The 18386-nt window shown below is 44.4% G+C and overlaps 1 protein-coding gene across 1 annotated transcript; it reads right to left on the bottom strand.

Annotated features, from left to right (window-relative positions):
• Window positions 1-4418: 4418 nt before the first annotated feature.
• CD40LG (CD40 ligand) lies at window positions 4419-16225 on the bottom strand (the record flags this gene model as incomplete). The annotated part of the gene is made up of 5 exons (XM_081222698.1): window positions 4419-5043; window positions 7759-7821; window positions 9760-9817; window positions 14104-14235; window positions 16070-16225. 5 exons carry the CDS (start codon window positions 16223-16225, stop codon window positions 4667-4669), a joined length of 786 nt encoding a protein of 261 aa, XP_081078824.1. The 3' UTR covers window positions 4419-4666.
• Window positions 16226-18386: the final 2161 nt, after the last annotated feature.

Genomic DNA, 18386 nt, shown 5'->3' on the forward strand with positions numbered 1-18386 from the left:
CTTGAGGGCAGGGACTCGATCATATCCATCGAGTGCATAGCACAGAACGTATCATCCCAATCAGTGTTGGATGGGTGGGTGAATGGATAAAAAACCAAGTCTAACTCCTAGTAATAAGAAATGTGAATCAGGGACTTCCCTGGTGGTCCAGTGGGTAAGACTCTGCACTCCCAGCACAGGGGGCCGGGGTTCGATCCCTGGTCAGGGAACTAGATCCTGTATGCATGCTGCAAGTAAGAGTCCACATGCCGCAACTAACAGTCCACGTGCCATAACTAAGACCCAGCGCAGCCAAAATAAAAATAAATAAATAAATAAATAAATAAATAAATAAATAAATAAATAAATAAAGTGAATCAGATCGAAGATGTGTTAAAGGTTTCATGTTGGATTTCAAAGAGGTTTACCATCAGAGAGGTAAAGAAGATAAGAGTGAGTGACCAAAAATTATTGGACTTTAAGTGGGGTTACATTAACAGGAAAAATATGACAGATAACTCAGTGGAACTCCAGGAATGGGGAATGGAAAGCAACTATATATTTAACTGGTTTTCTTGAAAGTTGCTGAATTGCCTCTTGGGGTTACTCAGAGAAGTGTGGTATGGAAGAGGGAAGTTTTTTATTTAATTTATTTTTATTGAAGTATAGTTGATTTACAATGTTGTATTAGTGTCTGGTGTACAGCAGAGTGATTCAGTTATACATACATATACGTATTCTTTTTCATATTCTTTTCCATTATGGTGTATCAGGGGAATATAGTTCCCTGTGCTATAAGGTAGGACCTTGTTGTTTATCTTGGAAGGGGGAAGTTTATAGGCTGATGTCCTCTAGATTGAGAATTAGTGATCATAGTTTTGTTTTTAAACCTTCCTAAATATCGTAAAGATGAAACTGCTCAAGCCTACTGAAAAATTTGGCAACCCCCAGCCTCCGATGGTTAATCGTTTTTGACAAGGAAACAATAAGAAAGAGTCTTTGCTACACACAGGCCTGCTCTAGTGTTCGGTATGTACTCTAATCTTGCCTTTTTTCTTTTCCTTTTTTTTTTTTTTGCTTTCACTTTGCTTCAAATTGGGTGTGGTCTTTGGTCTACTACATGGGCAAGGCCTTTCATGTGTACCTGGGCCGCCAGGCATTCATTCGCCTTAAGATGCCATCCTGTTTACCTATGCCACTGGGTGCAGGCTGGTGTGCTGGGGACCACGTGGAGACCCACCTTAGTGCTCTTTATAGGATAATCTGTTCCAGAGAGCAGACTCTGCTAGGGGCTTTCTGGGAATGGTCTCATGAAATTCTCATAAACTTTGCAAAGGATGTATTCTTAGCATCCCCACTTTACAGGTGAGGACACTGAGGCTCAGAAGAGATAAAATGACTTGTCTGTGGAGCCTAGATGTGCTTCACAGAAAAAAAGAACATAATAAAATCATGTTCCCTTTTTGTGTCTCCAAGTACTTCAGACTGCTTTAAAGGCCAAAGGCAGTGCAAATTCTTGCTTTAACCAACACAGAAGTATTTCATGGACTCCTGGTTTAGAAGCAGCTCCCGGCATCAGAGGAAACACCTCCACCCTGTAAGTGCTGTGAGACTAAGTGCGAGGGGGGGGGCAGCGGGGAGGGGAGGGGAACCACAAGCAGAGAAAATAGCATTCCCGTCTTCCCTAAGGCAGGAAAGCGTTTGTAGCCTTGCTTAGAGGAACTGAGGGTTGAAACTTAATGCACTGAGAGAGGTATTGGCAGGAGAAGAAATAAGTTAATTATTTGGGTCTTTATTCTGAGGTCGTTAAGAAGTAGGGGAGTGGTGACATCAGAATTGTATTTAAGAATTGCTTCCACTGTGGGGGGCACGGGTTCGATCCCTGGTTGGGAAACTATGGTTCCATATGCCGCGTGGTGCAGCCAAAAAGAAAAAGAATTCGCTCTCGCCTCTGGCCACACATGGAGAATGGATGAGAGGGAACAGGGGTGGAGGCAGAGAGTCTAGGAGGCTGTTGTAATCTTCCAGAAGAGAGATGACAGGAGTTTGGACTAGGATCGTGACAGTGGAGACAGAAAGAAGTAGATTAAGAGGTATTTAAGAAATAAGGTTGATGTGTTGGGCTGGTAGGACTGGACGTGGGAGGGAGGGCAGTGAAGAGTCAAGCCTGGTTTCTGGCTCAGGAAGCGGGGGGGTGAGGCTGCCTTTCACCGGAATGGGCAACACAGAAAGTGGGTTCCATTGTGGACAGGGGGAGATCAACGGTTCCATTTGGATGCCTTGGATTTGACTCCTGGGCCCACCATTCGGAAATGTGGGCAGAAGGGAACACAGTCTAGGGGGCAGGTCAGGACTAAAGGCATAACATCAGTAGCACGAAGGGGTCATTGAACCCATGCGCTGGGAGAGACAACCCCCTGTGAGCAGGTAGGACAGGAGGAGGAGAGGGGGAGGGATGGGCCCTGGAGTTCTCGGGAAGGGCAAGGGTGACATTAGGAGGAAGCCGTCTGAGGGGTTGAAGGCACTTGGCTATGTGAAGCTGAAGCTTAGGAGAAAGTTCTGGGCTGGGGCTGCGGGAACTGGCATTTAGAGGGCAGCAGAAAGCACGGGAGCAGAGGAGATCACCTAGAAAATTCGCGTTTCTGTGTCTATAGCATTCCTTCTGATAACAGATATTGTTAGCCATAGCCACATGGTTACTAGAAGTAGAGATAGTCTGGAAGATAATGATTTCCAAAGAAGAAGAAGAAGGGGGCGTGAAGTGCAGGGGCAAGGTTTAAGCAGAGGATGTGAATGTATAAACACCATAAAAGGTTTGCCCAGGCTGGACATGAGTTCCCTTCTTATGACCCTCTCGCCCACCCATGGTTGTGCTCCAAAGTGGGCGCTCAGCTACCCTGAGGGAGGGACATTCATGGCCTGTGTATTGTCTTCTTCCCTCGGGACTGGGCCAAGCCCTCCCATCAGCTAGACCGGGTCCTGACCTACCTGTGAGAATATCATGAGCAGTGTCTGCTCGCTGCCCCCCTTCCTTCAAGTCTTCCGTGTCGAGGGCAACGCTGAAGAAGGATCTTTGCTCCAGCGGACAAGATCGCACTGTGGACACATCCCTGACTGAGTCCCCGAATCCACAAATGTCACGAGGGCTCAGACCAAAGTTGTCTTGTTGGAGAAAGTATCCATACACAACTCAGCAAGTCTTTCTAGCACGACTTCAGCCTTGGGTTAGAAATTCATGCTCTAAGGCCTTCCAAGTCACTCAGCCAGGAAGGGACTGTGCCATCCAGAGGACCGAAGAGCAGGGCCAGCGGCTGAGAGCTGCCCCCAACTCTCCTCATGCCCCTGTCTTATTGCTACAGTCATATTTTTCTGCCTGGACACGTGGTATTTGCCTTAAGAAGGACCCCCTACCGGTAAGGATGACGAAGCCACTCTGGGCTTCTTACATGAAAAACCCCTCGGCTGGAAGTGACAAGACTGAGAGGCCAATGCTTCCCTTCAGTTTGTCCCAGTTCCCTGTCCTCTTACCTAAGGTGGAAACGCCTTGACAGCTATTAAAAAGATAAGCAACTGCTTCTCGTTTAAGCTTCGCTTAGCTGTGATTAATCAAGAAAAAAAAAACAGCCTTTTTTCAATCCTCTGCAACCTTTCCTGAGCAAGCTTTTCACTGGTTACACTTTCCTGTCATCCATCAAAGGTTATCGCAGCCTTCCAGGGAGTGTGCTGCCACCAAGATATTTTGTGGTGCCACAAGCTTCAGAACCAAGTTTCTGAAAGTATCACAAGGGTTGGGAACATTCCCTCCAAATGATCCCCCCTCCCCCCAACCTGGTCTGGGGCTTCAGATGCTAAATAACCACAATAATGTTAAGAGATCTTTATTATTCAAAAAATAAATAACAAGATAATCACCAGTTCACTCTGGAAACAATGGGGACTGCAGGTAGATACAATAGATTTCCTTTAAATCCAGTCATTTCTCTGGAAGGAGTGGGCAGCCTCAGAGCTGCCCTCTCTGCCCGCCTACCCCATCGACAGTGGTGGAGATAGGAACAGGGTTGAAATAAGATACTTGATTAGCAACAGCTTGACTTTGTGTGTGTGTGTGTGTGTGTGTTTGTGTGTGTAGGAGAGAAAGAAAGGATGCGAATGAGTGTCAGGGTGACTGGCGGGGAGCAGGGTTTTCGGTTCTCCACTGCATTATACTTTCTAAAGTCTGCCCCACCTCCATCGTGGCCGCAGGGACCCAGAATCCACCATAACTGAATGTGAGCTGAGGCTCCGCGTTTCCCTCCGGCATCTTCACTGAGAAATCAAATACATTCTCCACTGAAGGACACTGCACGCAAAGAAACAAAACTAAACTTGGCTAATTTTCTGCTGTTTACTCAGAATTCGAGCTGTGCGTAATGGCTTTGTCTTTTCATAGGACTCTCTGGATGTCTGCATCAGTGGGGTTGCTGCTTCAGAATATAAGCTCTCATGGAACAGGGGTTTCCTCCGCCCAGTAATTCACTCATTGCAGCCCTACATGCCTCGGGATGTATAATAAATAGTTCTCCATGAGGAGGATCCTAGGGTTATAAATAGGCAGTCCAACGGGGTGCGGTGGGGCGGTCTTAAGTGCTTTGCTGGATTGTGAAGACCGCCAGCATCAGCCCAGCCGCAACCTGCCAGCTTACACCGTTCAGAGCTTGAGTAAGCCAAACGACGTGAAGCCAGTCCCGTGGCTCACTTGGCTTGGATCAGTCACGTTGACAAACACCGAAGCACCCGGTTGCAATTCAAAGACTCCTCCCAAGTGAATGGATTGCTGCCCGCACGGTTTGGAGGAACGGTGGGTATTTGCAGCTCTCAGTAAGATTCTCTCCGATCCACCTGGGGACTTTAGGCAGAGGCTGGCTATAAATGGAGCTTGACTCGAAGTTTCCCGATTGGAACAGAAGGTGACTTGGGCGTAGATGTAATAGAGTCCTTCTCTTTTCACGGCCAGCTGTTTCCCGTTTTCGAGGGTTACCAAGTTGGTGCTTAGGGTGTAGTATCCTTTGGGCGCCCACTGGAGAACTGTAATGGAGAGGGGAAAAATCCGTGGTGAGGTGGAGGATACATGATTCAGATTCTAACAGACAATATGGTTTCGTGTTGGATACTGGCTTCACATAGGAGTGGAAGTTTGGGTTGTCAGGAATTCTGAAGGACTCATCCCGCCCTCAGTCTATGGAGGAGCCACGGCTGACCAATCAGCATGGGTTGCACAGTCAGACGGAGCTGGGTTGCCATCCAGGCCTTATTCAAACTTGGGCAAGTCAATCTCCCTGAGCCTCTCAGTTCCTTCCCAGTAACACGGGGCTAATATTACAGCCTATTTCAGAGACTTGTGAAAATTAACTGAAGTAACAGAGCACAGTGAGTTTCCTTCTCCCCCGAAGAGCTCTTAAAGCCAATTTGTCCTTGAACTTAAAAGAATGTGAATGACTTAGAAATCCCAGGTCATAAATTACGCCTGCCAAAATACTCAAAGATCTTGCTAATACTAACTCGTATCTTGCTTTCCTTGAATTTTCCAAAGTCGAAGACTTGCCAATGTCTCTTGCTCAGCCTCAACACAGAGAAAAGACCCCATTTCTTCCTACCTGATCATGCTCTTGCAAACCCGATCCGCCTCCCACAGCAGGGACTAAAATTAGGCAAGGAAGTATGAAAATAAACCTGTCATTTCACCGTGTGTTTTGATCTCCCATTGTAGTGGGCGCCACCAACTTGAAAGTGCCTGTATTCTTGTGGCTAAGCTGAAGTACCCACCAACAATGTGCCATTTTTCTCGCCTGAGATGTTGACTGTGTTCAAAGTAGTGTGTGCAGCCGATTTCAAATCTCAGCCCCCACAGACAGCTACACTGCCGGGGGTGGAGGGTAGGGAGAAGTGAAAGTATCGATGCATTTGCTTCCTTGAGCTTTTTTTTGAACTCCTATTTGGTGCTCTTAGGCCTATCAGGGTGCAAGACCCCACCTATTAAGACTCATCCTTTAGTAATTAAGAAAGGCATCCTGAAATGCTTGACATTTCTTGGGCCTCCAGATCACTCTACAAATGCTTCATTATGATGTTTTCGCTTTTGGACCATCTGATTGAGAAAACACGGGCAGGTTCCCTATCTTTGAGTCCGCAAAGTTTATCTTTGTAAGTCTTTACCTAATTTTCGTCCTTGCTGTGAGATGTAGGTCAAGTTTGGAGCAGCGTGACCAAGTAGGTCTGAGAGGCTTGTGGGGTAAGAAATGTGACTTTCTTCTCACCTGATCCCCTGCAGACCTACTGTGATGAGGGCTGTCAACCACGCTAGGACCAACAGCTGTCATGGGCCTTTCAGCAGAATATGTGAGCACTGTGAAATCTATTCAAGGCAAGCTATTCTTCTAGGAGGTGTCTCTGTTGCTGGCATCCATCCAATCTGGATGAGACTGTATCATGTGGATGACCACGCTGGACATACCAGAGATGGTTGTGATATTCTCCCATAAGTGTATTTTATGAGAAAGGGGTACTTGGCAGAATTATTAAATATTGTGGAGTAAGTGTTATTAAAAAGGGTTTTATGTTGCTCTTCTGACAGCTAAACTGCTGTGAAGTAGCTAAGGAATGACACCTTACATTTGTATAGTGCTTGACAGAATAACTTTCTTCTATATTAGCTGATTTGATGCTCAGAGTCACTCTGTGAAGTGAGACAGGAAACTGCTGCGAAGGTAAAGGGACTTGCCCAAGGTCACCCAGCAAGTGGTAGTCATGGTTCTTAAATCTCAGCGTTCAACAACTTTCTATCCAGTGCTCCTTACTCCTGTGTCATGATCCAGGATAACTACGTATACATTATGCCCACTGAGAAGCCCACCACCTCCAAGATGAGGTCCTATCTCCTTTCCTTTCTCTCTCTCTGTGTCTCTCTGTATATCTCTGTCTCTCTCTTATACACACGTGCGCACGCACCACACACACACACACACACATACACACACTGCTTAGAACTCCATTCCAGAGCGCTGTGTTAAAGTTTTCAAAGACTGCTCTGATGCTCTTGGCCTGCATTTATGTAGATAGGGGATTTTATGCTAGTGTGCATGTTTCCATCCATTTATCAGATGTGCCATATTGTCCAACACCAGCTATCGTGAGGTACAGATTTGGGGGAAAATATCTAAGGGCTAGAATCATGGCAGAACGTATATGGAAAGAAAATCATTGAGAGTTGAAAAGATTATAGTATGTCGTCTGTTGTTACTTCATTGGAAAATCTAACATCCTGGCACCTATTGATCTTTGCAGAATGATTTTACCTTTAATTTCCCTGAGGTTGGCCCCAGTGAGGCTGGGGTTAATCATACAGGGATTGGCAGATGGCAGGAAATACCCCTTGAGGCCCATTTGCATATAGTGAAGAGGGGTTAGGATGAGGGATGCTCCCAGTTAGGGGGTCACTACATGCCACCTCTTCTGTGTTATCAGAATAATGGTCCCTCCACCCAATAATTCATCGTTTAGAATCAGCCACAGAGTAAGAACCTAATGAGAACATCAGGATTGCTTCCCACCTCCTTTTGTCCCTTCAAGTCCCATCTGTGCATTTCAGCCTACTTTGAAGCCAAAGACAAGTGCACGAGGCATGTCTGGGTAGCTTTGTAAATTTGCCCCCGGAGGAAGACAGGAGCCTAATTGTTAGGCTGCCTTGCTTTAGCCTCCTGGCCTTCCCCTCGGGTGGCTGATGCTCAGATGCTTTGGACTTACCAGATGCTGTTTTACTACTGGCCTCACTGATGACATGTGCTGCGATTTGAGGATCCTGATCACCTGAGATGAAACCAAAGACCAACTGTCAGGCCAAAGAAACACAAAACTGGTCACAGAACAATTTGGTCTAGTTCTGCAGCTGGGTCATAGAGACTGTACTTAAATAGGTTATGTGAAAGGAAGGATAAGATGGCATTGAAATCCCTTGAAACCAGAGGGAAATGTTGGTTTCTAAAATCTGAACGACTGAGTTGGCTATTTACACCAAGCCCATTCTTCCAATCGTCATTCAGTACTTGACTCCGCTTTACATAGATCAACACAGGCTAAAGAAAATGATCTTCATTAAACACATTTTGAATCTTGATTTTAAGAACAACTCCCATCCATTGGTCATCTTAGTGGGCCCAAAGGTCGTGTCTGCACACTTAGCTAGTAAAATGCTTATGGTGTCTGATTTGGTCAAGCACTGGCCACAGTGTTATATCTACCTCTAATTGTTGCTCATGTAAAAGGTTTGCTCCTTAATTACATGTGCTGAATCTCCTAAGTGCAGACACGGTGTGGAAGTTCTTTTTTGTTTTCTTTCCAGTAATGAGCCTGGAGCTGGACACTTTGTAGGTGTCCTATGAATAACGAGTCAAGCTGCATGACCTAAATGACCAGCTTTGTTAAGTGTATCATTTTCCCAAAGACTGCTAGGCAGCACGCACATGAACTGTTTCCTCAAATTTCACAGCAATTAACAGACAACATGGTACCACTCAACATATTTTACAGTCATTCTGAAAGCAAAGCCTTCATGGAAATCAGGTGACCCTTTGCATCCAGACCAATGGTTAAAGCTAGCTCTTTGCCTCAGAAAACAGTATCTGTATCTCTGTGCATATGTATGTATTTCTTTGTGTGTATTAAATTTACACAAGCCATACCATCTTTTACACTGACTTTGTGATATAGCAGTTTGTCTAACAACACCCATCTACCAACACTCCATTTTCCCCATACTCAGCTGCTCGGGTCACTCCAGGCATTATTGTATTTGGTTTGGGGTGTTACATTCTAAAAAGAACAGAGAAAGTTACTGTGTCCAGAAAAGGACCTAAATGAGGACAGGAAAAAGCCTGGAAAGTGTCATAGGAGAAACAGTGGGAGACACTGAGAAGGTTTACCCTGGAGAAGAAAAGGCTCAGGGGCCATGACTGTTGTTTTCAACATATGGACAGCTGCTGTGTAGAAGAGGAATTATATACTTTGTTTAGTATGGCTCCAAAGAGCAGAACTCGATTCAGTTAGTGGAGATTATAAGAACAAATTTCAACTCCAGAGGAGAAAAGCCTTCTCTAGAGTATAGAGTAATCTTAAGATTATAATTATTAGGGCCGTTCAAAGATGGCCCAGGCTGCTTTATGAGCTAGAAGGTGTCTAGGCATGTTTGATCAGAGAGTCAATGGTCAGTGCTGTTGTGAAGGAGATTCGTGATCTGGGGATGGTGCAGGATTTGAGAACTGTCAAGGTCCCTTCCAACCCTGGGATGTTTGAGATGCTCTGACATCAAGAACAGGGCAAAGAACAGCGCTGTCACACTGAATCACTCCTGGGTCTCCGAGGCTCCCCTGGCCGTGTTTCCCCATGAAAAAAACTGTTATCATTGAGTGATAAATGACACCGCTACCAAATGCTGACCGTCTTGTCATCTTATCCTCTGTAGGTGGTACTAGGCTGTATGGTTGCTTTGATTAAGGTGTTGAAAATAATGTGATTTCTTCATACTTGGTATTGTCAGCACTAAAGGAACACAGCCTTCTCTATAAATATGTCCATACAGCTCCTTTCTAAATCACAGGCACCAGAGAAGGTATTGATTTGGCAATTGTGTTCCTGTTTGATTTCCAGGGCTACAAGTTCCCTGATCCAACACTGGGTTGTTCAGTATGATTGGCCTAAATCTTCCTTTTAGTTTTTAAGTATTCGTAGAAATGGTAAAGAGCAACCTACCTTTGTGCATTTCAAAGTTTTTTTCTTTCTTCTTCACTTCTTTGCTTTGCATTATACCCTAAAATAAGAATTATGGCAAAAGGTCATTTTGACAGGAACTCTGGCAGGGGCTTTAGAAGGAGGTTTCATTCATTTGGCATCTGCCATTACTCTGTTGGCTGTTTCTGGTGAAGATTATCATATAGACTCAGATCCTGTCATTAATTCCATCCTACCGATTAGGAGCCCATGGCTTTGACAGATGAGCTGACAGCCCAGAAAGCCCAGGGGTGAACCTGGAAACAGAATCTGGGTTTTATTATCTTCCAGTGCTCTCTCCAGACCAATGACTGCCATCCTGACCCCTCCTATGACCCCAACCTCCCTGGCTTTGACGAGTATTGAAAAATAATGCTGAATGGGGAGCAGATTCTACCCTGGGAACTGGTATATAGAATATTATTAACATAAAGCATAGTGTGTATCTATTAGAATAAAATTGGTCTGAAATCTCTTAGGAAATAGAAATAGTAAGTTTGACCTTGGGAAGAAATCCCAGACTATGAAAAGATCCTCAGACTTTTAAAAAAAATTTTGTTGTCCCTGTCAATGGGCTGAAGAGATTCTCTTGTTGCTGGTTGCCTTGTGTGGCCCGTTCTTACTTAGAATCATCAGCGTATAGGAAACTCAGGTAATCTCCCAATGCGGCTGATGTTCCAAGACAAACGCAGCACTTCTTAAGGGGTTTCTTCTCATTAGCAACTGCAGGAAGGCTAGAGGCACTTAAAGAAGCTAGCAGAGAGTGCCATCTACACAGATTGGAAGGTAATAAAGGCTGCCGTTGCCATTTTAAAGATTTAAAGATACTGAATAAAAGGCACGGTGGGCTTAACGGGCAGGCATGAGGTCAGCCAAGGAATCTGAGGCTGAAACCGACAGTAGAAACTGAGATCACATTCCGAGGCTGGGCTTAACGCTGTACTCTGAACACAGATGAGGAAGGTGATAGTATTTTCACATCTTCTGATAATCAGAGTCCTGTGTGCCTTCCAGTTCCTGGAATCAATTTTCTACAGCACACTTCCTTTTCATTCCTCCCCAAGTAGGAATTAGTTTTGTTACTGCTGAGGGGTTCCTTGTACGCTCGGCTCGAGTGCCAGATGTGAGGGTGTAAGTCACGGAGCCTAACCGGGAGCCCGTGCCTCAAAACCCTCACGGGGCCCAGAGCTTCAACTTTCCCCTTGAGCTGAAGTGTGGCAGTGTGAAAGTGCTGCAACAGGAAAATGTTTGTGAGATAACAAGCAAACAGATGAATATTTCGTGTCTTTTCAAAAGATGGAGTGTGATGATCGAGGGTGAGATACTTTTAGGCTAGGTGGTTGCATTGGTGTCAGGGCTTGGCCAACATGAAAACGTGAAGTCAGCAAAGTTTGCCCTTTATGCGCCCGGCCTTGCCTTTCTGTGAACTTTCCCCCAGCCACACTCCCCAGAGCCTTTTTACCCCTCTTGCTTCACTCCCCACCTCAACTGAAAGACTTTTGAAAGTTGACTTTCAGAAAATCTGGAATTAGTTATTTCTCTCTTAGTGGGAACTCCATGTGGCAGGGTTGGATAGCTTGACCTTTAACTCAAAAAGGAGACAGGGCCTCCCTGGTGGCGCAGTGGTTGAGAGTCCGCCTGCCGATGCAGGGGATACGGGTTCGTGCCCCGGTCTGGGAGGATCCCATATGCCGCGGAGCGGCTGGGCCCGTGAGCCATGGCCTCTGGGCCTGCGCGTCCGGAGCCTGTGCTCCGCAACGGGAGAGGCCACAACAGTGAGAGGCCCGCATACCGCAAAAAGAAAAAAAAAAAAAAAAGGAGATGCTTTGCCCTTATCAAAGACACCTTGGGCATTGGCGAGCAGACAATCATGGAACTGATCATTCTAGCAGGGAGCTGGGGGGAGGGAGAAAGTTTTCATGTGTAATTCTACTATTTAAAATGCTGCCTTCATCTACTCTAACATCAGCCCCGAATCCCATCTTCCACCCAGAGTGACAGCTTGGTGCGACCTGCCTCAGGAAATAGTGAGTTCCCCGTCACTAGACGTGTTCAAACAGAGATTGAGTGACCACTGGGTAGCAGCTGTGGGGAGAAGAAGCAGCTCTGGGTTGATAATTGGACCTGATGATTTCGAAGACCACTTCCTGTGATTCAGGCCTTGGTTTGCTCTGGACAAATCAGACTGTGACCCAGAAAGAAAGGCCGCTAACATTAGCTAAGAATATAAATAATCCAGTTTGGGAGTTATTTTGTAGTTGGCCTGTTGGGTTAAAAAAAAAAGTCCAAAATATTGTTTTAGAATGAGAAGTTTCGGGGAATGGATATTAGAACGGGGGTCAATCGTTGGAACAGGACTGGGGAGCTGGAGTACTTTGTGTCTGATTCTCGTGCGCATCATTGGTGCAGATGACGTTGACTTGGACTCCACCCCGCAGCACTGGAGGCAAGGGGCTTCCTCTGTTGCACGGAAGGAGCCCTGGCGGACATGCCTGAGAAGGTCCGCCTTTCCAGAGTATGAAACTTGGGAGCTGTCACTTTTTTCATGCAAGCATAAGCAAAGAGGCCAAACTGACTTTCTTCCTTACTTTTGTCCTGGGTAGCTGATTTGGGAAGCTTTACATATCCAACCTGAAATACAGCCATGAGAAATTGGCAGTACAACTGTAAAACTCTCAGTAAGAAAGAGGGAGGGAGGGAAGACACCAACAGCCACTCTCACTGCCTTTGGGGGTAACTGAAGGTTGATCACATAATTACAGGATGTCAGAGCTGGTAGTGCCCTAGCAGATCATCTCAGTCCTCTCATTGGATAGATGAGAAAAATGTGGCCCAGAGAGATGAAGTCATTTGCCCAAGGTCACACAGCCCAGCACATTAAATATGCTACTTGGATTATTAAGCGTTGTTCTCAAAGTGGCTTTATTCCCATTTAAATTTGCAACACCTTCCAATACCCTGTAATACTGGCCAGAAGCCTTGAAGAACCAGAGAAACTCAAATCGTTTTCAGGCCTTGCAAATAAAGAGTAAAGAGTCTTTCTCTAAAACCTAGATTAGTGTAAAGAACATAAAAGCCAGCAACAGATTTGAGCTGCATTCTGATCCCCATAGGTGACCCAGGAATAAGCTTTCAGAGTCCTCACTACTGGATTAAATGACACACCGGGGACAGTACAGGAGGACAGGAATAAGCTCAGAAATAAGCTCTCAGGTCCTTCACTCCCAGGTTAATTACACATTATCCACACGTGAGAGCTAACTCCTGTTGGTTTCTCCAGATACCCACCCATCTGGCACAGCGCTGCCCTCTGCCTGGATGCGGCCTCCTAGTCACGACCCCCAAGTCCCCTGAGGGCCCAAGGTATTTGACTCAGTGTTCTGAGGGGGAAACAGGCAGAAAGGCTTCTTGCTTTTCTTCTTCTGGAGAAAGAGCTCCTAGGCCCCTTGTCTACAGCGATGGAATGAATGTTGTGGGCATGTCCTCAGTAAACAGTCTAGAAACTCTCGCTTTAGGCACCTATCATAGGCCACTGCAGTTACTTCATGCTGGGCACCAGTCTGTTGGGCTAGAAGGCTTCAGACTTTCTGCCTCAGGTCTTGATTGGCCCTGGAGGGGACTGGCTCCATGAGCAGGAGGTATGATATGGGGTCTGGTTCGAGCGGTACTGAGACAGTCCATTGTCAATTGCCCACACCTCTCCTCACAGTAAAAGGAAAAGATCTCACTTACATGGCACCTGAAATCCCATCATGAGAGAAGCGTTCCTTCATATGTTAGAGTCTATCAGTGTTCAGAAGTCCCCGCCACCCCCAGTAAAGGCAAACCCTTAACCTGTGGCCTGGCAACGCTGCAGTGGCCAATGGTTACCGCTTCCCTGGGAAATGGGGACCAGACCCTGGGTCCACAGTGGGAAGGCATCAAGGTTTGGATGGTAAGATAAGAAAATGCAAAAAACAAATTTGGTAGACTTCATCCTTTTCACTGAGGCATCTGCATGTCTGAGCTCATGTGCATGTGTGAATGTGCCCATGAGGGTGTGTATTTTCCCCAGAGAGAGTCTCTTGTTCTTCTTAAGGGCATTCCTATCAACGAGCACACTTCCAACTTTCCTTTCCCTTTTGACCATAGGATTTTGGCTTCATTTTTGCTTTTTTGATACACATACCCATATATACATGTATGTACATATGTATGGCGATATGTATCTATAGTATATATATAACACGTTTAAATTTTACATGGTCACGTTTTAGTGTCCCAACCTAGCAGGTTTCTCAACCAAAACTTTTCAATGACACTTTTCCCAACAACTGAGGTCCTTACCTTGACCAGGTCTTCAAACCGGCTTCTAATTTCCTCACAGTTCAGTAATGATAAAGACCCCTCTCCTTTGCTGCATCGCTGTATCGTTTTCATGAACACAAAATCTTCATGAAGATTCCTTTCATCTTCTATCTATTTATGAAATAACAGGAACATGAGACATTGTAATTCTGTCTGCCTCTACAATCACTTCATGGCCTCAACGACATGAGGAGGACTTTGCAGATATAAATGGGGCATAATAACAAGTTAGTATACTGGATTACTGATATTTGGTATTAGCAGTTTAAAAAATCTACAAAAGCCAGCAAAGAAAATGTCATGTGGTCTGCAATGCTAGGTAGAAATCACAGCTGTTCTAATGAAATTTCATCACAAAGTGTACTTTTTCCCATGTATCGTAGCAGCAACATTCTCTAATGCTCATATTTCCCATTGCTTCAGTAATGATTGGTCATTATAAACATGTGTATAAAATAGTTTTCTGCTGAGCTAATTTGCCCACTTAATTTTAGTGTTTGTGTTGCAGTGCTTTGGAAAAGGTAATTTGCAATGTGTATCAATGACTTGAGTTCTAATTACATCTCTCTCTTTAAGTTTAGTATTTGCAGAAAACATTTTCATTTTTAAAGAAATCATCTTTCATTCCCAAAGGTAATGAGATATTTTATTTTCCGATGTCTTAGAATAAGTAAATATATGGAATTCACTTGTTTAATCAACTAATTCTGTGCCATTTTCTTATATTCAGATTACATTTTTAGATTCAAAACAAGATCCAGCTAGCCGGTAGCTTTCACTGTCATTAAGAGAACACCCAAGTGCCAGGGTAAATTTGAATCTACCCAGGTCAGTATTTCTCCTATAGAGGCTAGGCTTATGTCCAGGCATTTGATTGGCAGAGCCCAGCAGGCCAAACACAAACAAACAAACAAGCAGACCCAGAGCCCTGCTCTTTCCTCAGCAGTGAACCCTAAAATTTGGGTAACCCAAGAATTGCCTCAATTGTTCCGGCTCCACCTTATCCTGATAGAAAACCTCATGGTCTTAATTCAAGACTGGCATCCCAATAGTGGCCATTTGCACATCCCTGAGAAAACGTAGTCTCCAGATGCTGTGCATCCACAATTCCCACATCTAGACTTTTAGGAACAGCCAAATAATGGACGAAATTTCTCCTTTTCATCTATGATTGGTATTTTTTCAACACAGCCAATAATGCTTATCAGTGGAGGTGGGTAAACGCATGGAAACAGGATAAATCCTAATGTTTATTTTTCTTAAGAATGCAGAACAACCTGCTAACTTACTCTACTCTTTTGTTCTGTATGTCCAACTATTAAGAACGTAAAACATCTCAGAGGGAAGCTGAGCAGCTTGCACCTACAATCAGCATTTGAAGAATTATACAGAGAACACCACTTTCAGGGACTTACCCATGTCTATGCTAACCTGAAACACTATGCATTTTTAGCTCAGATTGATGCTCTCCTTGTCTAGTTGGATATTTAGAAGAAAAACAGTTGTCTCCATCAGAAAAAAAATAGTTTACTTTTTAAGCAAAACCTTAGCAAATCATTATAGCTAATGTCTATGTAGTGCTTACTTTGTGCCTGGCTCTGGTCTTAGCTTGAATTTAATCTATGAGGTGGGCACCATTAACATCCCCATTTCTCAAATGTGGAAACTGAGGCATAGAAATGGCAAATAACTTGCCCAGGATCACAGAACTAGTAGGGGACCGAGTCAATGTTTGAACCCAGCAGTCTGACTCCAGAGCCAAGGTTCTTGACCAGAGAAAAGAGTAGAACATCTCACTAACTAGACCACAACCACTATGCCACAAGACCACTTATCTATTTGGGTTCTTACCATTGTCCATCATTTGGGTAGAGCTAAAACCAACCAACCCACACATCAATAAGAACCCCAAATTTAGTTAATAAAGGCCTATGGTTCATTTTACCTTGTCCAATCTTCTGTGAAGATACACAGCAAAAAGCGCTGACCCAATCATCTGGGTGATAAGAAAAACAGTAAGTAAATACATAAAAATTTTCATACTGACGGGTGGTCCAGTGGCCACAGAGCGGGGTGAAGGTTGGCTGTACGTTTCGATCATGCTGCGTTCGAGTTGAAATGATGTCTTCTGACCGAGAAGGTGGCAGAGGCAGCATGAGAAGACTGTCAAAGTGGCCACCTTACTCAGGATTAGTTAAGAGCGCACAATCGTCGCAGCCCACACTTCCTGGAAAATGTGCTTCGCAGTCTTCTCTCCCAGCAAAAAAAGTTACGTAAAGGTTTTTTTTTTTCTTTTTCTTTTTTTTTTTTTTACCTACCCATATCATTCACTTCCAGGCTTTCCCTTTCGTTAGTAAAGAAGAAACAAGTTTCTTCTTCCATACATTCATTCTTGCCTTGAAATGTCATAGACTTCTTAACAGACAATGGCAGTACTTTCCTATCGCTGTCTAACGTTTGGGGTTCACCAGTTTCAAGGAAAGTGACAAATGAATCCACCAACAATAGAATTATTTCAATTTCAATCTTACTAATATAAAGCGGGAACCTGGTAGATAGGGGAAGAAACATCAACAAAAGTTTGGATTGATTTTGTGACTGGCTTGCCACTGGCTAGCTGCTTGTTAACATTTCTTTCATCTTTAAACCCAATGAAGTCCCGGCGGCTTTTCAAGGCAAGTCTACATGGCGTAAAGCCAAAAGGAGTGCTGACAATTAGTAAAGAAAATTTAGCTGGAAAAATAATTCAAGAAAAATACACTTTTCCAAGGCCAAGAGAAGTAGGGTCTTGGGGGTAATTCAGGCCAAAACTCTGGGACTGAAGTTAAGGTAGGAATATTACCGTGATTTAGCCAAGTTGTCTGTCTACACTGTTCCAATCCATCAGATAATTGTTGATGCCAATGTATCCGTTTGGACTAGTGAAAATAGGCTGCAGTTAAGAGACCTGAATTCCAGTCCTTGGTGTACCAATAAATTGCTGTGGACCTCGAGCCTATCACTTTCCCTCTCCAGATCTCAGTTTCCTCATATCCAAATGGGCAGTTGTACCTACCTTGCTTATCCTCTAGGTTGTTATGAAATCAAGTAAAGATGTGCATGAAAGATGGTTGAAACACGTTAAGCTATAGAAAACCACTCTCACCTTGGGTTTTTTGCTATTTGTTTAGCCTATGATATGAGTTTTCCAAATAATTGCCAACTCCATACATACTAGCAAAAAACAAATGAACAACATCAAAAACACCCAGCGTCTTGACAACGAATTGAATTATTGAAGTGTGTAGAATTACGCATTTCTGAATGGCTTTTGATGGTCTTATCAGATCACCTTCGAAATAAAAGTAGCTGTGGAAATCCCTACCCCACATCCCAACCTGGTCTAGAAACCATGATAAGATTGCTTTGGTGATTCCTATAAGATTGTTTTGAGACACAAATAGGAAATGTAACAAACTCCTCTGATAGGCATGCTATCTGCATAGTTACCACCTGCCTATCTTCCCCTCCCACGCCCCAGCATCCTGTCCTGGGCGCAGATCTCACTACATCTGCCAAGTAGGTGGCTTCAATGCATGTGATAAACTTTGATCAGTCAAGTCAGAGGCTTCAGTTCTTAGACAAGGAACCTTAGTTCCACTAAAGGAAAATTATCACAAGAGCTAAAAGGGGCTCCAGGAGCAGCTTCATACCATGACAGCATGCCAGAGCTGCAAGGACCCTGCGACCATCAGATCAGTCAAGCCCCGAGGGAGAGGTCACTGAAGGGACCAGAGTTGCAGACAATGCCACGTTTGTTCACGTGACCAACTTCAAGAGAGAATTGTCCAATCTCCCTGCCTCCACTTCCTGACTTCTGCTTACAATATCCCCCTGAAACTGCTTCCACCATTATTAGCACAATAGTTTGGGCTGAATACTTTTTATTTCTTTTTTTTAACATCTTTATTGGAGTATAATTGCTTTACAATGGTGTGTTAGTTTCTGCTGTATAACAAAGTGAATCAGCTATACATATACATATATCCCCATATCCCCTCTCTCATACATCTCCCTCCCACCCTCCTTATCCCACCTCTCTAGGTGGTCAAAAAGCACCAAACTGACCTCCCTGTGCTATGCGGCTGCTTCCCACTAGCTATCTATTTTACATTTGGTAGTGTATGTATGTCCATGCCACTCTCTCACTTGGGCTGAATACTTTTTAGAGTTAGTTTTTCTCTAAACTAACTCTAAAGTTAGTGACCTTTCCAGTAGTCTAT

Source organism: Mesoplodon bidens (genome assembly GCF_964165515.1).
Source record: "Mesoplodon bidens genome assembly, chromosome: X".
In the NCBI taxonomy this organism is placed as follows: Eukaryota; Metazoa; Chordata; class Mammalia; order Artiodactyla; family Ziphiidae; genus Mesoplodon; species Mesoplodon bidens.